General features: G+C 37.2%; 1 protein-coding gene across 2 annotated transcripts in view; it reads left to right on the top strand.

The window, feature by feature from the left end:
• WDFY3 (WD repeat and FYVE domain containing 3) overlaps positions 1-19,844 on the top strand; it is a gene marked incomplete at its 5' end in the record, with an annotated part of 176,668 nt that overhangs the window by 109,169 nt on the left and 47,655 nt on the right. Inside the window, 9 exons of one of the 2 annotated variants that reach the window (XM_080796083.1) lie at positions 2,407-2,506; positions 4,616-4,776; positions 5,878-6,107; positions 7,209-7,318; positions 8,866-9,048; positions 9,923-10,080; positions 11,191-11,268; positions 12,710-12,937; positions 19,437-19,490. In XM_080796083.1, the coding sequence (XP_080652209.1) occupies positions 2,407-2,506; positions 4,616-4,776; positions 5,878-6,107; positions 7,209-7,318; positions 8,866-9,048; positions 9,923-10,080; positions 11,191-11,268; positions 12,710-12,937; positions 19,437-19,490 (1,302 nt within the window). The remainder of the gene's footprint in view (positions 1-2,406; positions 2,507-4,615; positions 4,777-5,877; positions 6,108-7,208; positions 7,319-8,865; positions 9,049-9,922; positions 10,081-11,190; positions 11,269-12,709; positions 12,938-19,436; positions 19,491-19,844) is intronic. The other variant, XM_080796084.1, reaches the window with a different exon arrangement.

The following is a 19,844-nucleotide window of genomic DNA, read 5'->3' as shown; positions in this document are numbered from 1 at the left end:
AGTTGTGACTTAACCACTCTAAGCCTCAGTGACCTTATCTCTGAAATGGGGTGATAGTTTTACTTTAGAGAGAGATTTTTGAAGATTGAGATAATGTACATAAAACTAAGCATTGTGTCTGGTACATAATAGTAAGTCCACAGAATGTTTAAAAAAAAAAAACCCTTGAGACAGCTGTGCATGCATTTATAAAGTCTTAAATCCTTTAAAAGTTAGGCTATAATAAATCTCAGCAAGAACATTTAAACCCAGCAATTAGAGCCAATAACAAGTATAAATTCTGGGTCACAATCACTCATATAACAGCTTCTCTGAGGGGATTCAGAGGATTAAATGTTCATTGGTGACTGAGCCCAGACTTAAATCCATGCAGAATACAAAAGAATATTTCTTAATTAAGTAAAGATAAATATTGTTGATGAAGCTACTTCTCTGAGTTCTGTGGCCCTTTTGTTCACAGACTCCAAAACATTGTCTAGTTAAGATTTGATAAACTCTACTCAGTATTACTTATTCCATTAACCACCTTCAGTTGTTAGGATCCAGAATGAGCACTGTCATCTTCAGGAGTGTTTAAATCCTCCTGTGAACGGAGAGCCTTCTTCTGGGAAACTTTGATCAGCTTAAACTATTTGACAAAATGGTCTCTGATCTGATGACAGGGTAATCCTCAAGAGCTCATCAGTCTGCTTCCCACTTAAACATTCTCACTTTCTCTTCCTTTGGTAGGGCTATGGTCTCCCTGTACTGTCAACACGAGGGATAGGCAGGCAGTGGGTGTCTGTGGCGCTCATGCTGACCGCCGTGATTCAGCTGTTCGCCTACACAGGGAAATTTATTAAGATTAAAAACAACATGACATGTCCTTTACTTTTTCCCAAATAGATACCAAACCCAATTCCTAAACACTAGTACTATTTTAAATGTACTCATTAGGCCCATATTTTGTCATTTTCAAACAAATATGTCTTACCAGCAAAACAAAGAAATGTTTGCTGTAGCTTGGGTTTAGCTGTTGGTTTCCAAATCCCTAGAATAAGATTTTTTTTTTAAATTTATTTATTTGTTAGAGAGATCGAGCGAGCACAGGCAGACAGAGTGGTAGGCAGAGGCAGAGGGAGAAGCAGGCTCCCCGCCGAGCAAGGAGCCCGATGTGGGACTCGATCCCAGGACGCTGGGATCATGACCTGAGCCGAAGGCAGCCGCTTAACCAACTGAGCCACCCAGGCGTCCCTAGAATAAGATTCTTGATCTGAATATAGAATTTAGATTTTAACTGCTCCTTTAAACCCTTTATCAGTACCACATTGAAAATCAGAATAGAAAGAAATGGTTTTTTTAAAATGGAGCACATTTCAAGTGTAAATGAAGAACAGTAGTCTGAAGCCCACTTTTGTAACGCGGTCATAAACATAGCCCCAGATCTGTCTATTCAAGGATCTGCAAAGCATCAGTACTGTGCCTATATCTAAAACATCCAGATCTCTTTTTAAGAAAAAATTTTATGTCAGTTTGTTGAATTGTTCAATATGTGACTCCTACCAAAAGCTTGTGTTTGAGGATGACAAAAGGATCTTCCCCACCTTTTATCTGCTGGGCTTCCAGGGCTTTACCACCCACCTCACAGGTTAACTACTGGACATTTGTGCACCTGGTTTATATTACCCTAATTACCAACAGAAATGCCATCTGAGAACTGTACTTTAACTTTGTGCTTGCAAGCTTTTATTCAAGGTAATTTTTAAAAACATCTTTGTACTATATAAAACCCTTATCAAAAGTATTGCCTATACAGTTATCATTGTCCTATTTATAAAAACCCACAGAGAACATTCCTCTAAGAACAATTTTAGGAAAACATCCTTGCTGACAATCTAGTGTGCTTCTTTTTATAGACAATAAAAAGCTTTGTAAACCATATCATCTTTTTTTCCCTCCTTCTTGAAGCCGAGGGAGCTCAGAGCTAAATTCATGCTTGGTTAACTTTTCGTTACAAATATTGCCCTCCCCATCGACTTTACCCCCTTGATTACTAGATTCCTGAGGTTTTGTATTTGTTTTAATGGCTTTATGATTTTGTCAGTATCTCATAATAAATTACCAGCTGTCTTTGGAAGTGAGGTATACTAGTAGATTATCAAATATTTATTAAATACTTACAATCTTAAAATACTGTTTTTGGAAGACTGGATTCAAAAGATGATGATGTTTCACTTTTGCTTCTTTCTAATTCTGTGGAAAAGTAAAAGAAAGCATAAGCCTATCTACCATCTCTCATGTCTTGTTTTATTATTTACCAATAGGTTTTTCTTTTATGTAACTATGTAAACATGATAATATAACTATGCTTGAGCTCTTATCTTTGTTTAGTTGATTTTGTTTCTAATTCTAAATTTCATTGATTAGGCTTCTCCTGAAAGATCTACAAGAACTCAGCAAAAAGAATTCCAGACTTATATTTTGGATAGTGTGATGGACCATTTGCTTGCAGCTGATGTTTTATTGGGTAATACTGTGTTTTATTTTCACTCTTCTTTCACTCTTCTTACTGTGTTTTATTAAATCACTCTTCTCTGTCTAAATTCCTAGTGTATCTCCTTTCTAACTTCATCTTTTCTTTTCCGTGCATTTTTCCTTCATATTGGTATTTTTCTGTAGTGAGGAAGAGGCCTGTCTAGATCTTTCCTTTGAATCTGGGATAAACAGTCAACAACAGAAAATATTTAAGTTGCTTGTCCACATCTGTACACTCAGGTGGCAGGAAGAGGACAAGTAAAGAGAAACAATGTTTGGAAAACCGTAGTATGTAAATAGATTACATTTCTATGAATGTCTGATACTTTTGAAAATTAATTTATTGTGATATACTTGTAAGTAAACAAATTACAAACATAAAGCTCCATGAATGACCACCCAGACATCATGCCTATATAAGGCTACACAGAAATGCATTTCAGGCTCCCCCACTTTCCTCCTGCCCTGACCCCATTACTGCTCACGGAATCACTGTCCCGAGATCTAAAACAACAGGGTCATTTGGCATGCTTTTGAACTTTACAAATGGAATCATACAACATGTATTTGTTGCTGTCTAGCTCCTCACACTCAGCGTATTTGTGAGATGTGTCCATGTTGTTGCCTGTAGCAGGAGTCCATTTATTTTCATCACTATGTAGTCTCTTATATGAATAAATAAAATGTGTCCAATTTGTTGTGGTGGGACATTCAGTAGTTTCTAGGTTGAGACAATTAGAAATAAAGCTGCTATAAATACTCTTGTTCATATGGGCCACATATGTATATAATATTTATACATAGCTATTAGATATATACCCATGAGTAAAATTGTTGTTTGTAAAGAAAGGGAGAAAGAGTAGGCTGCACACCCAGTGCGGAGCTGGACACGGAGCCTAATGCAGGGCTCCGTGTGGGGCTCGATCTCATGATCCTGAGATCATGACCTGAGCTGAAATCAAGAATCCGACATTTACTGACTGAGCCACCCAGGCACGCCTATGTTATTCTCTAGGATGGTTTCTAGGACATAAATTCAAAACACATTAAGGTGTTTTTTTTGTATGTCCCTATCTAGTTACAATAAAAATACAAAACTTGATACATTTACAGTGGAGCTAACATTTATATATAAAATAATGATAGAATTTAAAGGAGAAAGAAAAGTAATGATTTAACATATTGGCTACTTGAATGCCAAGTAATAATATTAATCAAAGAACTTCCATCCTATTAAATTATTATTTTTTTGCTAAGTAAGTCTGCCAAGAAGTCTTTAGTATTGTCTTAACATGTAACTCTCAAAGCATGCTGTCAAGTCAAACTTTGTGTTTGTTTTTATCACTTAAGAATCTTACTTGCACAGTATCTGTCTTACTGTATAAACACACAAAATGAAGAGTTTTACATAATGGAGTAATTTAGAGTTAGGTAGGAATAATATACTCAGTGGGGCTCCAGAATTTCTAGGAAGGAGGGGCTTATGGAGGGCATTTTGGTTAGGGGGATTAGTCTTGAAGTAGTGTGTATACAGCAAACACACCAAAGGCACTTGGGAAATTTTTTGAGGAGAAACAGGACTGAAGGTAATCATGGAGGTAAGGAGAGGTGCCCCATGGCCCTACCAGCACTGACTGTAGTTTCATTTTCACAGTTGTTCTGCTCCTCTCCTATATGACTTCATTGCGCTTGAAGGTACATTCAGAACAGAGTTGTGTCTGATGGTGTGTTTTACCCGTTATTAGTTACACAGAATCAATTCAAAGCTAAGAACCTGACAGCTTTTTTCTCAGAGATCCTCTGTCACTGTCAGTTTAAGTTGAGGAACTGTTTGCTTATCACAGACAGTCTCAAGCAATACGAGACTTCACACTCTCAATCCATAACTCTCTTGTCCTGCAGAAATTATTTCTTCCAACATTTATCAGGATTATTGGCCATAAACATGATTTTCTTAATGTAGTACATAAGAGCCTAGTTGTCCTCTTTCTAAGTGTAGTAGATAAACTCATTTTGCATTAGCCTCATTTTTGGAGGATCTGGTCTTGTGCTGGTTGATAGCAATTTTCTTAGATCTTTTTTTCCCCCTGCTCAAATTTAGGGGAAGATGCATCTCTGCCTATTACCAGTGGAGGAAGCTACCAAGTATTGGTGAACAATGTGTTTTATTTCACACAACGTGTGGTGGACAAACTTTGGCAAGGCATGTTCAACAAAGAATCTAAACTTCTTATAGATTTTATAATTCAACTAATTGCACAGGTAATCTATTATTGTCACTGTTGGTTTTAGAGTACGTGTTTTTCCTTGAAAAACTTTTCCTAATGTGTCAAAATTACTAGAAAGAAATGTAACTAATAAGATAATGTTAATATTTAATATAAAGCTCAGTTTATTGAAAGTGAATAAAAACTGTACACTTGTAACCCTTCCCTCCCATCCATAGCTTTGTGCCAACTTGTCCCTTGTAAAGTTGCCTGGTTCTCTCAACCTGTGGGCTCTCACTGACCTCCCCACTGCTGTTGCTTTTTGCTACCCAGATACCTGGATAGCTTCCTTTTGGTTTAAATACCTTAAGCTGATACAATTTGATAGAGCTTTTTTCATTACACTGTGATACAGTTGTGTGTAAAGGTTTACAGAGCAAGAAGAGTTGATAGTAAAGGAATATTTTCTTCTTGTAATAAAATCTTCACAACATTCATTGTAGGTCTTTGAAGGTGTCATTTAGTGAGTGTGCTTGCATGTGTGTGCATGTGCGTGAGTGCACGGTATCTTTGACCAAAGAATGTGGACCTGGTTTGCCACAAGTGCTTAAATCTTATTCAACACGTACTACAGAAACTAGGAAATGCTGTTATCATGTGTTATTAGCATATAATGCATAGGTTCTTTTATGTCATCTAAGAATTTTTTTTTAAGAGCTAAATTTGTATTTAACCCAAAGAGAAAAGTTTACAAGTGAAGAAATGAGACTAGACCATCAAAAGAAGTTTTTTACTAAGCTTTTAGGTTATTTGTTTTCCCCAGTCATTTTGAGCAGAGATCATTCTCACAGACAAGTTGTAGTAGGAAGTTCTTCATGGACAGCACTTCCTCACGTGCTCAGACAGGCCACTCCTCTCTGCTCTGCGAGTCTTAACGGCTCTCCTCACTGGGGCATGAGGCTCTCAGCTCGTCGAATTACATTTATGTGTCTCGGGTCCCAATCCTCATCACAGCAAGAGCTTTTTGGTTTTTAAATTAGTTCCGTGTAATGAGCATGGCCCCTGGTGCATAGTAGACCTAACGTGATGTGTGAATGTGAAGCAGACCATTTATTTTTGTCCATTTTACTAAGCGTAGTTGCTTTCCCATCTTTAGTCCAAACGAAGATCCCAGGGATTGTCACTCGATGCGGTGTATCACTGCCTCAACAGGACCATCTTGTACCAGTTCTCACGGGCACACAAAACCGTTCCGCAGCAGGTAGCTCTCCTAGATTCGCTCCGGGTGCTGACGGTCAACAGGAACCTCATTCTGGGGCCTGGGAACCACGACCAAGAATTCATTAGCTGCCTGGCTCACTGCCTTATTAATCTGCATGTTGGAAGGTAACTTTTTCACATTCAGTTTGCTGCCATGAATTTGTCTTTTATATTTTTCCACCAAAATTCTTTGTTCTACTTTTCTGATAGTAACATTTCTTGTTCCTCTTTATCTCGGTTTTAAAACTTCATGGAAAATAGAAGAGACAAGGGTTACATTTGTGCACTGAAATTATGAGCTTTTTTTCCTTTAATTTTCTATGTCTCTAAGTTGAACATTCATCACCTTATGTCACATAAGGAATTTAAAAAGAAAGTTTACTTTAAAAATAAAGAAAATACACATTGTTGGAGGTTAAGAGGGATAAACAGAAAAGAATGTAATGAATACATGCAGTGCCCTGTGTGAAGTGGGTGAAATTAAGATTTTTCCAATGATTGCTTTGACAGATTCTTATTTAGTGTCTGGACATTGAATTAGGCACTGGGATGAGATGTGAGCAAGAAAGACTCCATGGCAGGGTCTTGGAACGTGCAGTCTAAGAGGGGAGACAGGTGTGCCAAGTGCTCTGCTGGAAGCATGGTGCTTTGGGAGCTTGGAACAGGTGCCCCGAACGGGAAGGAGACACTGGCTGAGTTATAACCTGAGCATGCTTGAGGAGGTTAGCCCTCCACTGAGGATGACAAAGAGTGATGTGGGAACAGAGAACCATCTGTGTGAGTGCCCGGGGAAGGAAAGAATATGGCACTTGGGGGAAACTGCAAGTATCTCCCTGCAACTGAGTGAAGGGTGGTGGGAAGAGAGACTGTGGGGAAGGTGGCACATAGGCCCATGAGGAAAATGTTCTTAGGAACTTTTGGTAATTTTTAGGTAAAAATGTTAATAGTAACCAAAAAGCACCTTAAATATTAAGACGCCCATCTTGATGCTGTTGTTCAGTTTCATTACGTTTGGCCAGGTGGATTTGTGAGATCACCCTATGAAATGGCATGTTCCTGATGAAGTAGTAGTTCTGTGTTGTGCATCTGCTGAGTATCTGTCTGCCAGTTTGGGAACTTGGTGATAGAGCCAGCATTTGCTTGTGTCTGCAGGGTTATACTTAGTCATTATAGCTTTCAGCTACAGTCATTTCCTTCATAGAGTTTAAACTGACTGGAATTTTTCAGCAACGTGGACGGGTTCGGACTGGAAGCAGAAGCCCGCATGACTACATGGCACATTATGATCCCCTCTGACATTGAACCAGACGGTGGTTACAGCCAAGATATTAGTGAAGGTGATTACCTCGACTTGTTTTCTTCCTTTTTTCTTCCCACTCTCTCTATTGCCAAAAAGAATTGTTTTTTAAGAGACAGAGATGAGCATAGGAATATGGAGGAGGAGAGGGAGAGAGAATCTTAAGCAGGCTCCATGCCCAGTGCAGAGCTGGACCCAGGGCTCGATCTCATGACCCTGAGATCATGACTCAAGCCAAAATTAAGAGTTGGACGCTTAACCGACTGAGCTACCCAGGCACCCCTCATTTCCAATTTTTAAGATAGACTCTGTCCCCTCCCAAAAAACTCACCTCAGATACTGCCAGTATTGGCAACCAGTGCTCCAATAGGTCCCTCCTGAACATACGCCAACATGCCCACCATCATAAACCAGCCCACCAGCTGGAGCTCTCCTTATGTTGCTAGCCCCTAACATTTCATGGTAACACTGGGAGATTTGATGATACTTACATTTGCACAAATAGTAGTATCAATACTAATGTGGCATTTACCATTAAGAGAGCTGCCTGTTGGTAGTGTTAGATAGGTCTCATTAGAGGTGCAAATATTACTTGAGACAGGTCATCAATACTACCATTTTTATTCTCTTTTATTCATTTTCTCTTTTAATATAGTTTTCCCAATGATTTTTATAAGTATTATGCATTAAAGTCTTCAGAGTGGATTCATTTCTAATTTGCACATTGGTCAAAAAGTCGTAACTGTAAAAGTATTTGTCTCCACAGCCATACAGTGTAGTAGTTTTGCATATGATTTTATCCTTTGGAAGTACACCACTTGTTCTTTCCTTCATTTAAGCATTAATTTATTCTCTGTCCTTCACTAACACATCGTGAAGCCCAGACACTGAGAACATCCTCCAAGGAACTGACAACCCAGAACACTGTTTCTCAAAGCAAAGTGCTCAGACCAATAACATCAGCATCATTTGGGAACTTGTTAGAAAAGCATGTGCTCTGGCCCCACTCATACCTGCTGAATCAGAAACTCTGTGGGTGGAGACCAGCAATCTGAACAGGTGTCCAGGTGACTCTGATGCTTGCTGAAGTTTGGTCTAGAGCAGGAGTCAGACCAATTAGCAAGGAGTCCAAAGCAAGATGGAGTTCAATAGTAAATGTTCTTTTAAAAATACTTATTTCTTGCCTATTGCAAAATATTAAAGAACAACTGACTTAATTTTGAACTTATTTTAAATAGTCAGATGTAAAACTTACTTTTAAATGGGCAAGGTTCTTATACGGAAGAGCTAGACAATGAAATGTGTATGTAATTTCCAGTTTTATAAATAAAAAATGCAGTCTTCTGCATATAGACGAAGTTGGTTTTGTTTTTTTTTTTTTAAGTTCTTCAAGTAACCAACCACATTTTTGGTTATCTGAGTAGTTTTTATTGAACTTAATACTATCTGAAGCTTTTTTTTTTTTTTGACAATTAAGTACTGTAGATGAGATTCTTAGATGTAAGGCATGAAGAAAATTACTACCTCTATATTGTGTTTTTGATAAATTGTGTTTTTGTTGTTGTTGTTGTTGTTTTCATTTCCTAGGGCGTCAGCTTCTCATAAAAGCTGTCAACAGAGTTTGGACTGAATTGATTCACAGTAAGAAACAAGCCTTGGAGGAGCTTTTCAAAGTCACTCTACCTGTGAATGAAAGGGGTCATGTGGACATAGCTGTAGCAAGGCCGCTCATTGAAGAAGCTGGTTTAAAGTGCTGGCAGAATCATTTGGGTAAGAGAGGCCTAAGAGGTCATGTGACTAACAGATTTACATGCATCTGAGTATGTGGGTGCACTTTAGATATATAATTAAAAACTTCCCCAGAGGATGTCATGACGGCAGCAGAAGTGAAAAGCAACACTCGTTCTAGAATGACTATGTTGAGATTTGGCATTTCTTCTCAGACTTTTTTTTTTTTTAAATCTAAAATATGTTACACGTCTGGCATCTATGAATTTAGAAGATAATGCATTGCTCACAGATGCAGTCCCTGGTCACTATCTTGGTTATAAATCCATAATCCCTTCTCTGTAATTCTGAAATTCAAAAAGCCCTAAAAACCTAAGGTTTTTTTCATGAATTTGGTGCCCAAAAATTACTTGTTGCAAAACCTAATCTATATTTATCCTACTTACTGTAAATATTCACACATTTTGCTGCAGAAATATTACCGTGTTCAATTATGGTTTACTACCATTGACCCTCAGTATTATATACTATACAGTGTATGTACCATATCACCTTATAAAATCCAAAACCTTCTAAATTCCTGAGTATATACAGCACCAAATATTTTAGATGGGGAGTTGTGAATTGTTATTAACTTAGAAACTGAATACAGTTAAGATAAGTTTGCATTTACTGTAGAGCTGTGAAGTTTCAAACACATGTCAGTTCAGCTAGTATAATAATTGTCAAGCAGATATGCTAATACAAGATCACTGGCAAGTAAATGTGAAATATCTAAGAGAATGTCTGTGTCTATAATGTAAACTGCTTTTGATGACTACAGAATTGTGATGTGTAGCCTGGATGCAGAAGTGTTGAAACTAAGACTAATAAATACATGGAGAAATTGTAAAGTAATCTAATTTTGATTTCATAGCCCATGAAAAGAAATGCATAAGTCGAGGAGAAGCTCTAGTGCCTACCACACAATCCAAATTGTCCCGTGTCAGCAGTGGCTTTGGTCTTTCCAAGTTAACAGGATCGAGAAGGAATCGAAAGGAAAGTGGTCTTAATAAACACAGTCTTTCCACCCAGGTACATTGTTTGGTTTCATCAATATATTATTAGAAATCTTTATTTCAAGATTTACTTGTAGTGTTTTCTATAACACACTTAACCTGTATAAGCGCATGATTTGAAGTGGAACTTTTCTGCATTTTTGCTTTTTAGAAGAGATAAAAAAATAACCCAGATAATGGAAACTTCTCCCAATTTATTATGACGAAATTGCATTGTGAGTCTTGTGTATGCAGACCCACTTCGTAACTGGACATAAGATGAGATTCAGATTATTGATATGTAATCATACAATGGGTTATTTTTTCCCCCAGTTTTTCCAAACTTTCAATAATTTTGTTGCTGGTCATTATATAAATTTTAAAGCAGTACCAGAACAAAATGGTTTTTTTATTCTTTATAGTCTTGTCATATATATTGTGATTGATTTTTTTAAACTCATCTACCTCCATTAATTTCTTCCCCATCATACTTCCTTTGCCATTCTGGAATCTTAGTGGCAGCAGTGAGAAGGGTCTGAGGGAAACAGTGTGTATCATTCATTCCCTATGTCAGGTTGGATTCCCCAGGAAGCACACTGAGAGGGTGTTTGGTGCAGGATGATTTTTACAGGTGCCCTTGTGGTTCGTAATTGTGAAGGGTAAGAAAGGAAGCAGGATCGGTCACAGGGAAATACCAGGTTACAAGGCAGGACTAGGCTCAACTGACCTAAGTGGAACTTCAGGGCCAAAATGGCCTGTCATAGTTGACCTGTGCTGAGCTGAAATAACTGAACCTGCTTAACTCCAAATCAGCCAGTCATTGGGTTTGGGGTTTCCTGGCCGTTCTCTACATCTGAGGTGATCCCCAAAGGTGCTGATGGCACTCTCAGAAGCTGTGGGAGCCAGCCCATTCTGGAAGGAGCATAGAGATGGGGGAGAAAGCATGTGGATCTCTGTCCATCACACAAGCCTCTTCTAGATTCATCACATAATTAATCTTTAGGAGTTTTTTGTTTTGTTTGTTTTGTCTTATAGTTGTGTCTTTAATGGAATTTTAATAAATTTACTTGGCATTATTTTAAGTCTAGTTAACATTTTTCTAGGAAAATCCATGAAACACTAAGACTCTTTTTCCATCCATTGTTAGGAGATTTCTCAGTGGATGTTTACACATATTGCTGTTGTCCGTGACTTGGTAGACACACAATATAAGGAATATCAGGAGGTAAGAATTCATAACCACAATAAAGGCTTCTTTTGCATTCTTCGAGTGAGAAAGAACTCTCTCATGATACTTTTTTACCGCTTTTAAGAGTAAGTTGCTGAACTACATTAATCGTCAGATGATGTTTTTAATTATTGCTGCCAATGGCTACTTTGGTCACTGGTTTTAAGATAGAAAAATCTGAACTTTCTAGAGGCAGATGGCATTTAAAAAACAACAAACTGAAAATCAGCACAACCGAATTCCATCGACATTAACTACTGACATACATACTGCATGGGTTGTTCCTAATAAATATTAAAATAAAAGAAAATCCCTCTCTTTTGGACGTAACAAGGAGACTGAAAATATGCATTCAAGTCTCTGAAAGTCTCTTAAAATTAAAAAAAATTAAATCTAAATAATTTTTTATTATAGGCACTGGGTGTTTATGTTGGTAAGAAATAAATTCAGTGAAATCCTCTTGGTGAATTCATAATTATCCTAAATATTATGTTTCCAAAGTGGCTGATTTAGATCTATTGAAGGTTTCTGAATGATTAACTGCTAATATTTTATGGGCATACACTAGCTAGTTGTTATAGGGGATTCACCTCCTTCCCTCCCCCCCAAACATGTAAATACTACTGTGATATCATATAATTTCAAGATTATTCATTCAGTAATCTTCACTATATAAAGAGATTTTATTCTTAGATTGATATTAGATACTTATGTTCTATGAACCATTAGATAAGGTAGTCTAATTTATAATCATCTGCTAAATTGCTGTACATCTTGACATTTGATAAATAGCCGGAAGTTATACCAGTTCATAAATTTTCATTTAAGTAACATGGTTTAGATCTATCCCACTAATCAGTTGAAAATGGTTTTTCTTTCATTTTTATATGAACATCAAGTACTTTATCAGAGCTGCATGTTTATATTCTTTACCTAAAATCTTGGCAAATGTTACCAAGCTGACCAGTAAGCCAATACGCTGGCAGTATTTCTTGTTCTGATTGACTAGATCTTCTCCTGTGCATGTTGAAGTACTTGTTTTGTGACTTGGGGGTGGGAGGGAGAGAGTCATCCTTAAATTACCATGTTTATCTATTGACTTACACTGGACTAAGCATTGCAGTGTATGTTCATAAGTAATATTACCAGGTCCCTGCTTCAGTGTCCTTTGTTCAAGTGTACCGCACCCTTGCCCTTGTACCTATCTGTCATTTATTTGGTGCTAAGCACTTGGGCCCCCACAAAAAAATCACACCTTCTCACAGAATTTGTAGGCCCCTGTAACCATAAATAAATATAATTTTACTTTTATAATATTGACTGAAATGATATGCACTCGTTTTGTTTGCAAATATTAACGTGGCTTTAAGTTATTTGTAGACTTTTGATTATTCCTCCTGCTTTTGTGTGAAAAACAACCTGGACTCCCTCCCCTTAGCGTCAGCAAAATGCCCTGAAGTACGTGACAGAAGAGTGGTGCCAAATCGAATACGAATTGTTGCGGGAGCGAGGGTTGTGGGGCCCCCCCATCGGCTCCCATCTAGACAAATGGATGTTGGAGATGACAGAAGGGCCCTGCAGAATGAGGAAAAAAATGGTGCGAAATGATATGTTTTATAACCATTACCCTTACGTGCCAGAGACGGAGCAAGAGGCAAACGTGGCGGTGAGTATGCGGAATTGAATGTTTGTGATGGCTCTTTCAGGGGTCTCTTCCTCTTGGCAGGCATCTTTCTTTTAAGTCGGTTATCGAAAGTATCTAAGTTAGCAGACTCATTAAGCTGTATTCAGTTCATCAGGCAGGGTGGCGGTGGTGGTGGGAGGCAGCGCCGACAGGGCAGGGAGACGTCAAGGGAAGGGCTACAACTTCAAGCCTGTGGAGCCACGCGCCCGGAGTGGAGCCCGGGCTCTGCCCCTTCGCTCGCTGGGTGACCCAGGACAGGCCACTGGGCCACTTTAGGTTCCTGTTTCCTCCTGCTTAACAGGGAGAAAAAGACAGCTCCATCTCAAAAGCTGTTAGGATTAGATTGGTTAACATTAGTAAAGCACTTACATGGTGCTTATTTTGTGCCAGACGCTGCTCTAAGTGAAGTTAAGTAAATAGATATTGGCATAAGCAGTGTTCTTGGAAGAAACACAGAAGAGAGCTAAAGAATAATCGCCTGAGTATGTGGATCTTTCTCTGTGTGTTAAGAAACTTCATCACTGATTCCACATGTTTAAAACACAGCATTTGCCAATAAGTTTCCTTTATTCAGATAAGTCCCCTTTCCCCAAAGCCTTAATTCAGACTTGCACATGACCAGAGAAATTTTATCTAAGTTGCTGATGGTCTAGGAATCGTGTTTTTAAGTTTAGGAAGATAGACTCTCCCAATAAAGCCACTACAAGTTCAAAAGAGAAAACACAAGAGTATAAAAATCTGCCGAATTTAATTCTGAACATCCTCATAATATTTCTAAGTAGTAATTCAACTCTTTGGTGTCCAGTAATAATCCTTTGCCTCCAAAATGAAGAATACTTTTGTCCTTGGAAAACTTGCATTTGTTGTAGAATCACAGCTTTGGGAGTTAAAAGGGGGTCTCACTGGTCATCTCATTTGGCCTCCTATTACTATCATTTTAATGTTTAATCAGTTACAGAGACATTATCGATGAAGTATTTTACATTGTTTTTTGCACCTTGTGTTTGAAATGCAGTCTGTATTTCACAGTAACAGCATGTCTCCGTCCCGACTGGCCACATTTCACATGGGTAGTAGCTGCTATATTGAACCGGGGCAGTTCTAGAGAATACCTGATTCTTAGACCACTGTGTTGTGACTTTTTAAAAATCTGTACTCCTTGATAAACAAAATTCTTTCGTCTTCCTTTAACATCATTTAGATTTTTTGAGGCATCAGTTAAATTTTTTTAAAAATTAGTATTGCAACTTTTAAAAAATATAGTCTAGAGAAACATATTCTAAGATTCTCCCCCTTCCCAAGCATCTGACCAGCTATGCTTCATGAAGACAGGAAGGTGACTGAGAATCTCTCAAGGGAGTATATCCCACGCTTTGTTTCACTTTAGTGTTCAGCTGCCTCTAAAATCAATCCAGTAGAAACTCCTAAACCCACTTAGAAACCCGGATCACTGCACAGAATCATCTGCTGAAGAACATTTTCGGCCTGCCCTTCTTGGATTTTGGTTAATAGGATTTTAGGATCTGTGAGGTCATAAAGTTTGAACTTTTTAGTGTTTGAACCCTTGCCCACTGTAGAAGTTTTATAATACTTCATTTAAAAACTTTCTTTCAAACCCTTCGTGGGTTTTAAATACTTTCACATTCTTGACTTTACATTTGATTTTGTCAACAATGGAAGAAACGGAGATTTATAAAAGAGGCTTGGAACATGGATCTTCTAATAAATAGTTTGGATTCTATGATGTGAGGGCGGTTTGCATTGTTCCTATGTCTTGTTTCTTTCTGCCAAAACCCTGGCTGTATTTATTTTGTGGTCAGTGATTTCACTTCTGTCCTGATACTTCTTAGAGTATCTGTCTTAGAGCTGCTAATATATAGTTATCTAAGATTTTTCATGATAGCTTCCTAAAGTTCACTTTGCTCAAAGCTATTCCATTCTGTCAAGAACGTCATACATGGTACAGCTGTAACTCAAAGCACCATAATTTATAGTACTACTGCACTATGGAAAAAAAATTAACCCACCCATGCCTTGCAGCCTCTACTAGTACCTGCTTTTTTTAGAGTAAACCAACAGGGCGGTCTCTAATTCTTAACCTTTTTTCCCCCCAAATAAATACTTTAAGCCTATAACAATTTGATAAAATATTTCTTATTGAGTCAGCAATCATATAAATTGAATCTATTCAAGAATACTAAAATATAAGATGAACATATATGCTCTCCTAGAAGTGTGACCAACTCACTATTTTTATTTAACTGAGGCATACACTTTTGAGTTTTTTATTTAACTGAGGCATATTTTTTACTTACATAATATTTTTATATTGTTTATTCCTTTTTTTTATAACAGTGCCATTCACTTTATAAAAGTATATTTAAACTTCTGTATCAGATAAAAACAGAATAACCTATTTGGGGTTCACACTTACAACCTTAGTATTTAGCATTTTACATAAGCAAAAGCATTCACCAGCCTGAAAAATCTAAACAGACAGTCTCAGAAATAAGTGTGTACCATATGGAGCTTATTTTTTAACCAGATGGGTTGCATATTGGAAAATACAAGGCAGTCAAGAAATGCTGGAGATACATTAACAAAAAAGGAAAGAGGGGGTGGGAAGGGGAGACAGTTACAGAATGTGGACTTTATGTGGCTTAGTTCATGCACGAGTCAAGGTTGATCTTCTATGATGAAATTTTCTGAATGACTAATTATTTTGGACTTGCCAGTTCAGAATCCTTTTAATTTGAAATGCCATTAAATGTCCACTTTTATTTTGCGGATTATGCACTCTGGCAATGTTGACTGCAAAGAAAATTCCCCAAAGTAGAAGCAACTGCCCTCCTATGGACTTCTTTCATGACATCAAAAAAGAAGAGCAGATACAAAGCACAATGAGTGTGATGCTAACACTGTTTTCCTGATTTTACAGATGAGGAATCAAAACCTAGAGAAAGGTCTAGGCGCAGCTCCTAAGTAGCAAAAGTATGATATAATGAGTACATAGGATGAGAGTTCCTTAGCAGTTGAATCACTTTTGGAAAAGAAGCGATTCCAACCTTTGATGGTTTTGTGACCTTATTGGTGGACAGGGAATTTCTTCCAGACAGAAAGAAACAATATACTAGGTGTTGTCTCTGTAATGCTAACAGAGTATTAAGAACTTAATAAATGTTGAGTGAATGGACTACCAGCATTCTTTCTCCTGAAATTATAGACTTTTTCCGTTGCTTTCCCTTTTAGCATTCTGTAGAATTTTCCTAATTCTGAAATTTTTCCACCAAAAAGGACTAGAGCCAAATTACAAAATTTGGGCCTAAAGTTTATAACTTGGCAGAGGGCTCTACAAGAAAAAGGGCATAAATTTATGAATATGAAATTACCCAGGCGCCTCTTTCCAGGGTTTTGAAAGGATCCCATGGGAAGTGAAGGCTATTGAAGTTTAAGCTTTATTAACTCTATAGAAAATCCACCTCTGTCCCAAACAGTATTCCAGATTGCCTCCCAGTTCTTCCATTTCCATTCCCATAAATGTTGCCTTCCTTGCCTGCATGTTTATAAAATAGAGTCAGTACTTTTTGCAATATAAGAGGTATGTGCCAACCTATAAACTGCTTTGGAAGCCTCTTCTTGCTAGGTAAAGCAGACTTTATCTGAGCAAGGGCAATTGACTAATCTTTTGCCTTTGTAAGAATAATACTGTTCTAAGTGCCATTTAAATTTTTAGTTCTGTTGATTAAAGAATACAGTGATGATTAAATTTCTTTTCTTGTTTTAAAATCTTTGATGTGTTAGAAATGAATTAACTTTTTTTTCTCTAGTCATTCAAGTTTTATTTCTTAAACCTTGATACTGTTACACATTGTATACAGGATAGCTTACTTGCTCTAAGTTTTGAACTTTGTTTCTTGATTTTTTTTTTAAAGATTTTATTTATTTATTTGACAGAGATCACAAGTAGGCAGAGAAGCAGGCAGAGAGGGGGAAGCAGGCTCCCCGCTGAGCAGAGAGCCCAAGGTGGGGCTTGATCCCAGAACCCTGGGATCACGACCAGAGCTGAAGGCAGAGGCTTAACCCACTGAGCCACTCAGGCGCCCCTGTTTCTTGATTTTTAAATTGGATGTTTATAAATATAGAATGTACTTTTAGAGTCTCATTTGCCTCAGAATTAAGAGCTTTCACAGTTTATCTACTAAAATTATTTTAATAAAAGTAAGAGTAATAATTTTTGTCATGAGAATAATTAGGTACATATGGAAACATCTATTCTCACATGAAAATGATTCCTCTCTGTACAGTGACTTTCCTTGGGGGGTAATTTCCATAACTAAAACAGCTACGCTAAATTCTACCGTAATTCTGTATTTTAAGTGGTAATGTCAGTTGTAGTTATTGTTAAGATGTGAGCTGCCTTGAGAATGATGAAAATATAAAATCCAGTGGCTTTTAAGCAATTGTCTCTTTGCTATGAGTCCTACAGAAGAAAAATGAGATTCCATATTTTTCCACTTAAAAAAATCATATTTAGATACAAAAACCAGGTTTTAATTTTGTGACCCCCCTCCTTATTTTCATGAATTTATTTTCATGGAGTAATAATCTCAAACAAATTTACTATTGTTTGTAAATACATTGGGGTTAAGACTGTACTGTGTCTACCTTTTAATTTTGGGCTGCTTAGGACAAAAGAGTAATTGACTTGCTTGAAGTTTCCTTTTCTAATTAAGGGAATCTCCTGTGGCTGCCTCCACATACATTTTTTATGTAATATAGAGATGTCACAGGACTCACAGAAACTGAGCAGCTCACTCAGGAAATTCCATTGCCAACATTATAGAAAAATTTGAAGAAAAATGACTAAAGAATTATTTTCTAGAAATTCTGACTTTGAAAATTTAAGATTTCTGTGTAAACATAATTACAATAATTAGTTATGAAATTTTAAGTAAAAGAGAGCAATGATAATACCAAAGTTGTTGATATAGCATATCTCTGTACTATGGGTTGAATGCTGTGCCTTGTAGCAAAATAAGAGCCTTAGTCAGTGAATCAGTAAGTATGTATTAAACCAGCACTGTGCCGTATGCTGCATGTCAGACCCTGCCCACATTCTGGTTGAGGGTAAATAGTGGACATTAAAGTTGCATTCGACAATAGTAATGGGTCCATTTTGCTATATTGGTCTATCACACATCCAACAATCTATATTGGAGTTAGTTTCTTTTTTTAATGAATTTCAGAGAAAGTTGCAGAATCAGTACCCTTCACTCCTTAATACTTCCACATGCATATCATTAATTAGAGTTGAGTTTTTGTTTATAATTCTTTTTTTATTGATGTAAATTTTACATACATTGAAATACACAAATCTTAAATGTACCATCGTGTGTTCACATATGTGTATTTTATATTGGTATAGCCAAAACTCCTACCAAGAAAGAGAACATAGATGTAAACATAACATAAAGGTTATTCTTCATTGCAAGGTATGTTTTTAAAAGTTTGCCTTTAAAGAGAAATGTTTATTAAAATCATGTGAAGTATTTGATAGGATGCCCAGTAGTCCAGTGTTTGTTTTGCCCAGGCAGGAAACATTTGTGAAATCATTTTGTCGATGCATGTTTACTGTGGGGAGAGGTACTAAATGTCATCTCCAGATAAAACTGTGAGAAGGAAGAAAAATTGGAAGTAGTTCTTGGGTGTGTTATTGTCTCTGTGTAGCTATCTGTGTATGTTTACATGTGTAAGCCATGTACAACAGCTCAACAGAAGTTGCCCTCTCGTTAACTGAGATTTTATTCTCAGAATAAAATATAAAGCAACCACTTAATATTTCAAAGTACTTTTTACAAAAACTTTTGGCCTGGAGGCTGATGACCCAGTCTCCCTTCTGCTTTCAGCCCTTCTGGGGTTATGGCTATGAAAGTAGTCGAGGAAGTAGGGCCTTGGGCTTTTATGGAAGGATTTTTTTTCACTAATAAGCACCTTGTGATTTCTGTGCTACGGGGTTTTGGTAATGGTACAAACCAGCTGCTTCTGTTACAAAACAGATGCAGGGATAAGCACAGTGAAAGGTAGGTGGAAGGTAATAGCTGGCATTAGATTCTATGATCCAGTTTTCAGTTTTTTCCTTTTGAAGCTGTGTAGATTTGCCTGTCAATCATCCATGACACTGGCCACCTGTGCTGAAGTTTTGTCTGTGATTTTTAAGTTAGTCCTGTTCAGTAGCCTTGAGAAGTCTAGTGTAGTTTCTACTTTAAAACTACTTTTGATAATAAGAAAAAATAATGACCAGATTGCTAAGTGATTATTTCAAAAAACTTAGGGTATCATGTTACTTTTCTTTGAGTGTGCGCATCTTCCGTATTTCATACAGTCCTCAAGAAAAATTTTATTTTTGTGGTGTTCTTTATGTTGTGTTTTGTTGTTTTTCTTTTTTTTTCTGATGTATCTGTACTTAATACCCTGTTTTCAGTCTGAGGTCCCAAGTAAACAGCCCGAGACACCTGATGATATCATTCCTCAAAAGGTAAAACACAAATTACCGTAAGATAATGCAAAATACTTGCAGTTTTCTTTGTTTTGTTTTTGTTTTTTTAGTGCATGGTAGACTAGACTAACGTAAAAGATTGATGTTCAGTTTTTCCTTCCTGTAAATTCTTTCAGTTGAAAAGTTGGTGTCATTCGTGCTGAGAGATGTTCTAGTCTTTCTCGGCTTTGTTCTAATTAGCTTCCTAGGGCCTGTGTGCCCCTCACTAACAGGCTGAGTGTTCACTGCTCTCACTGTAAAATGTGTATCGCTTCACATATAGACTAACAAGCTCTGATGCATGTTAGTAATGGGCAGCCTGACACCCTCAACTTTTTTTTTTCATTTGCTCGT

This window comes from Martes martes (assembly GCF_963455335.1).
Source record: "Martes martes genome assembly, chromosome: 2".
NCBI classification, from domain to species: Eukaryota; Metazoa; Chordata; class Mammalia; order Carnivora; family Mustelidae; genus Martes; species Martes martes.
The sequence above is the reverse complement of the archived record's forward strand: the minus strand, read 5'-3'. Positions and strand labels throughout refer to the sequence as shown.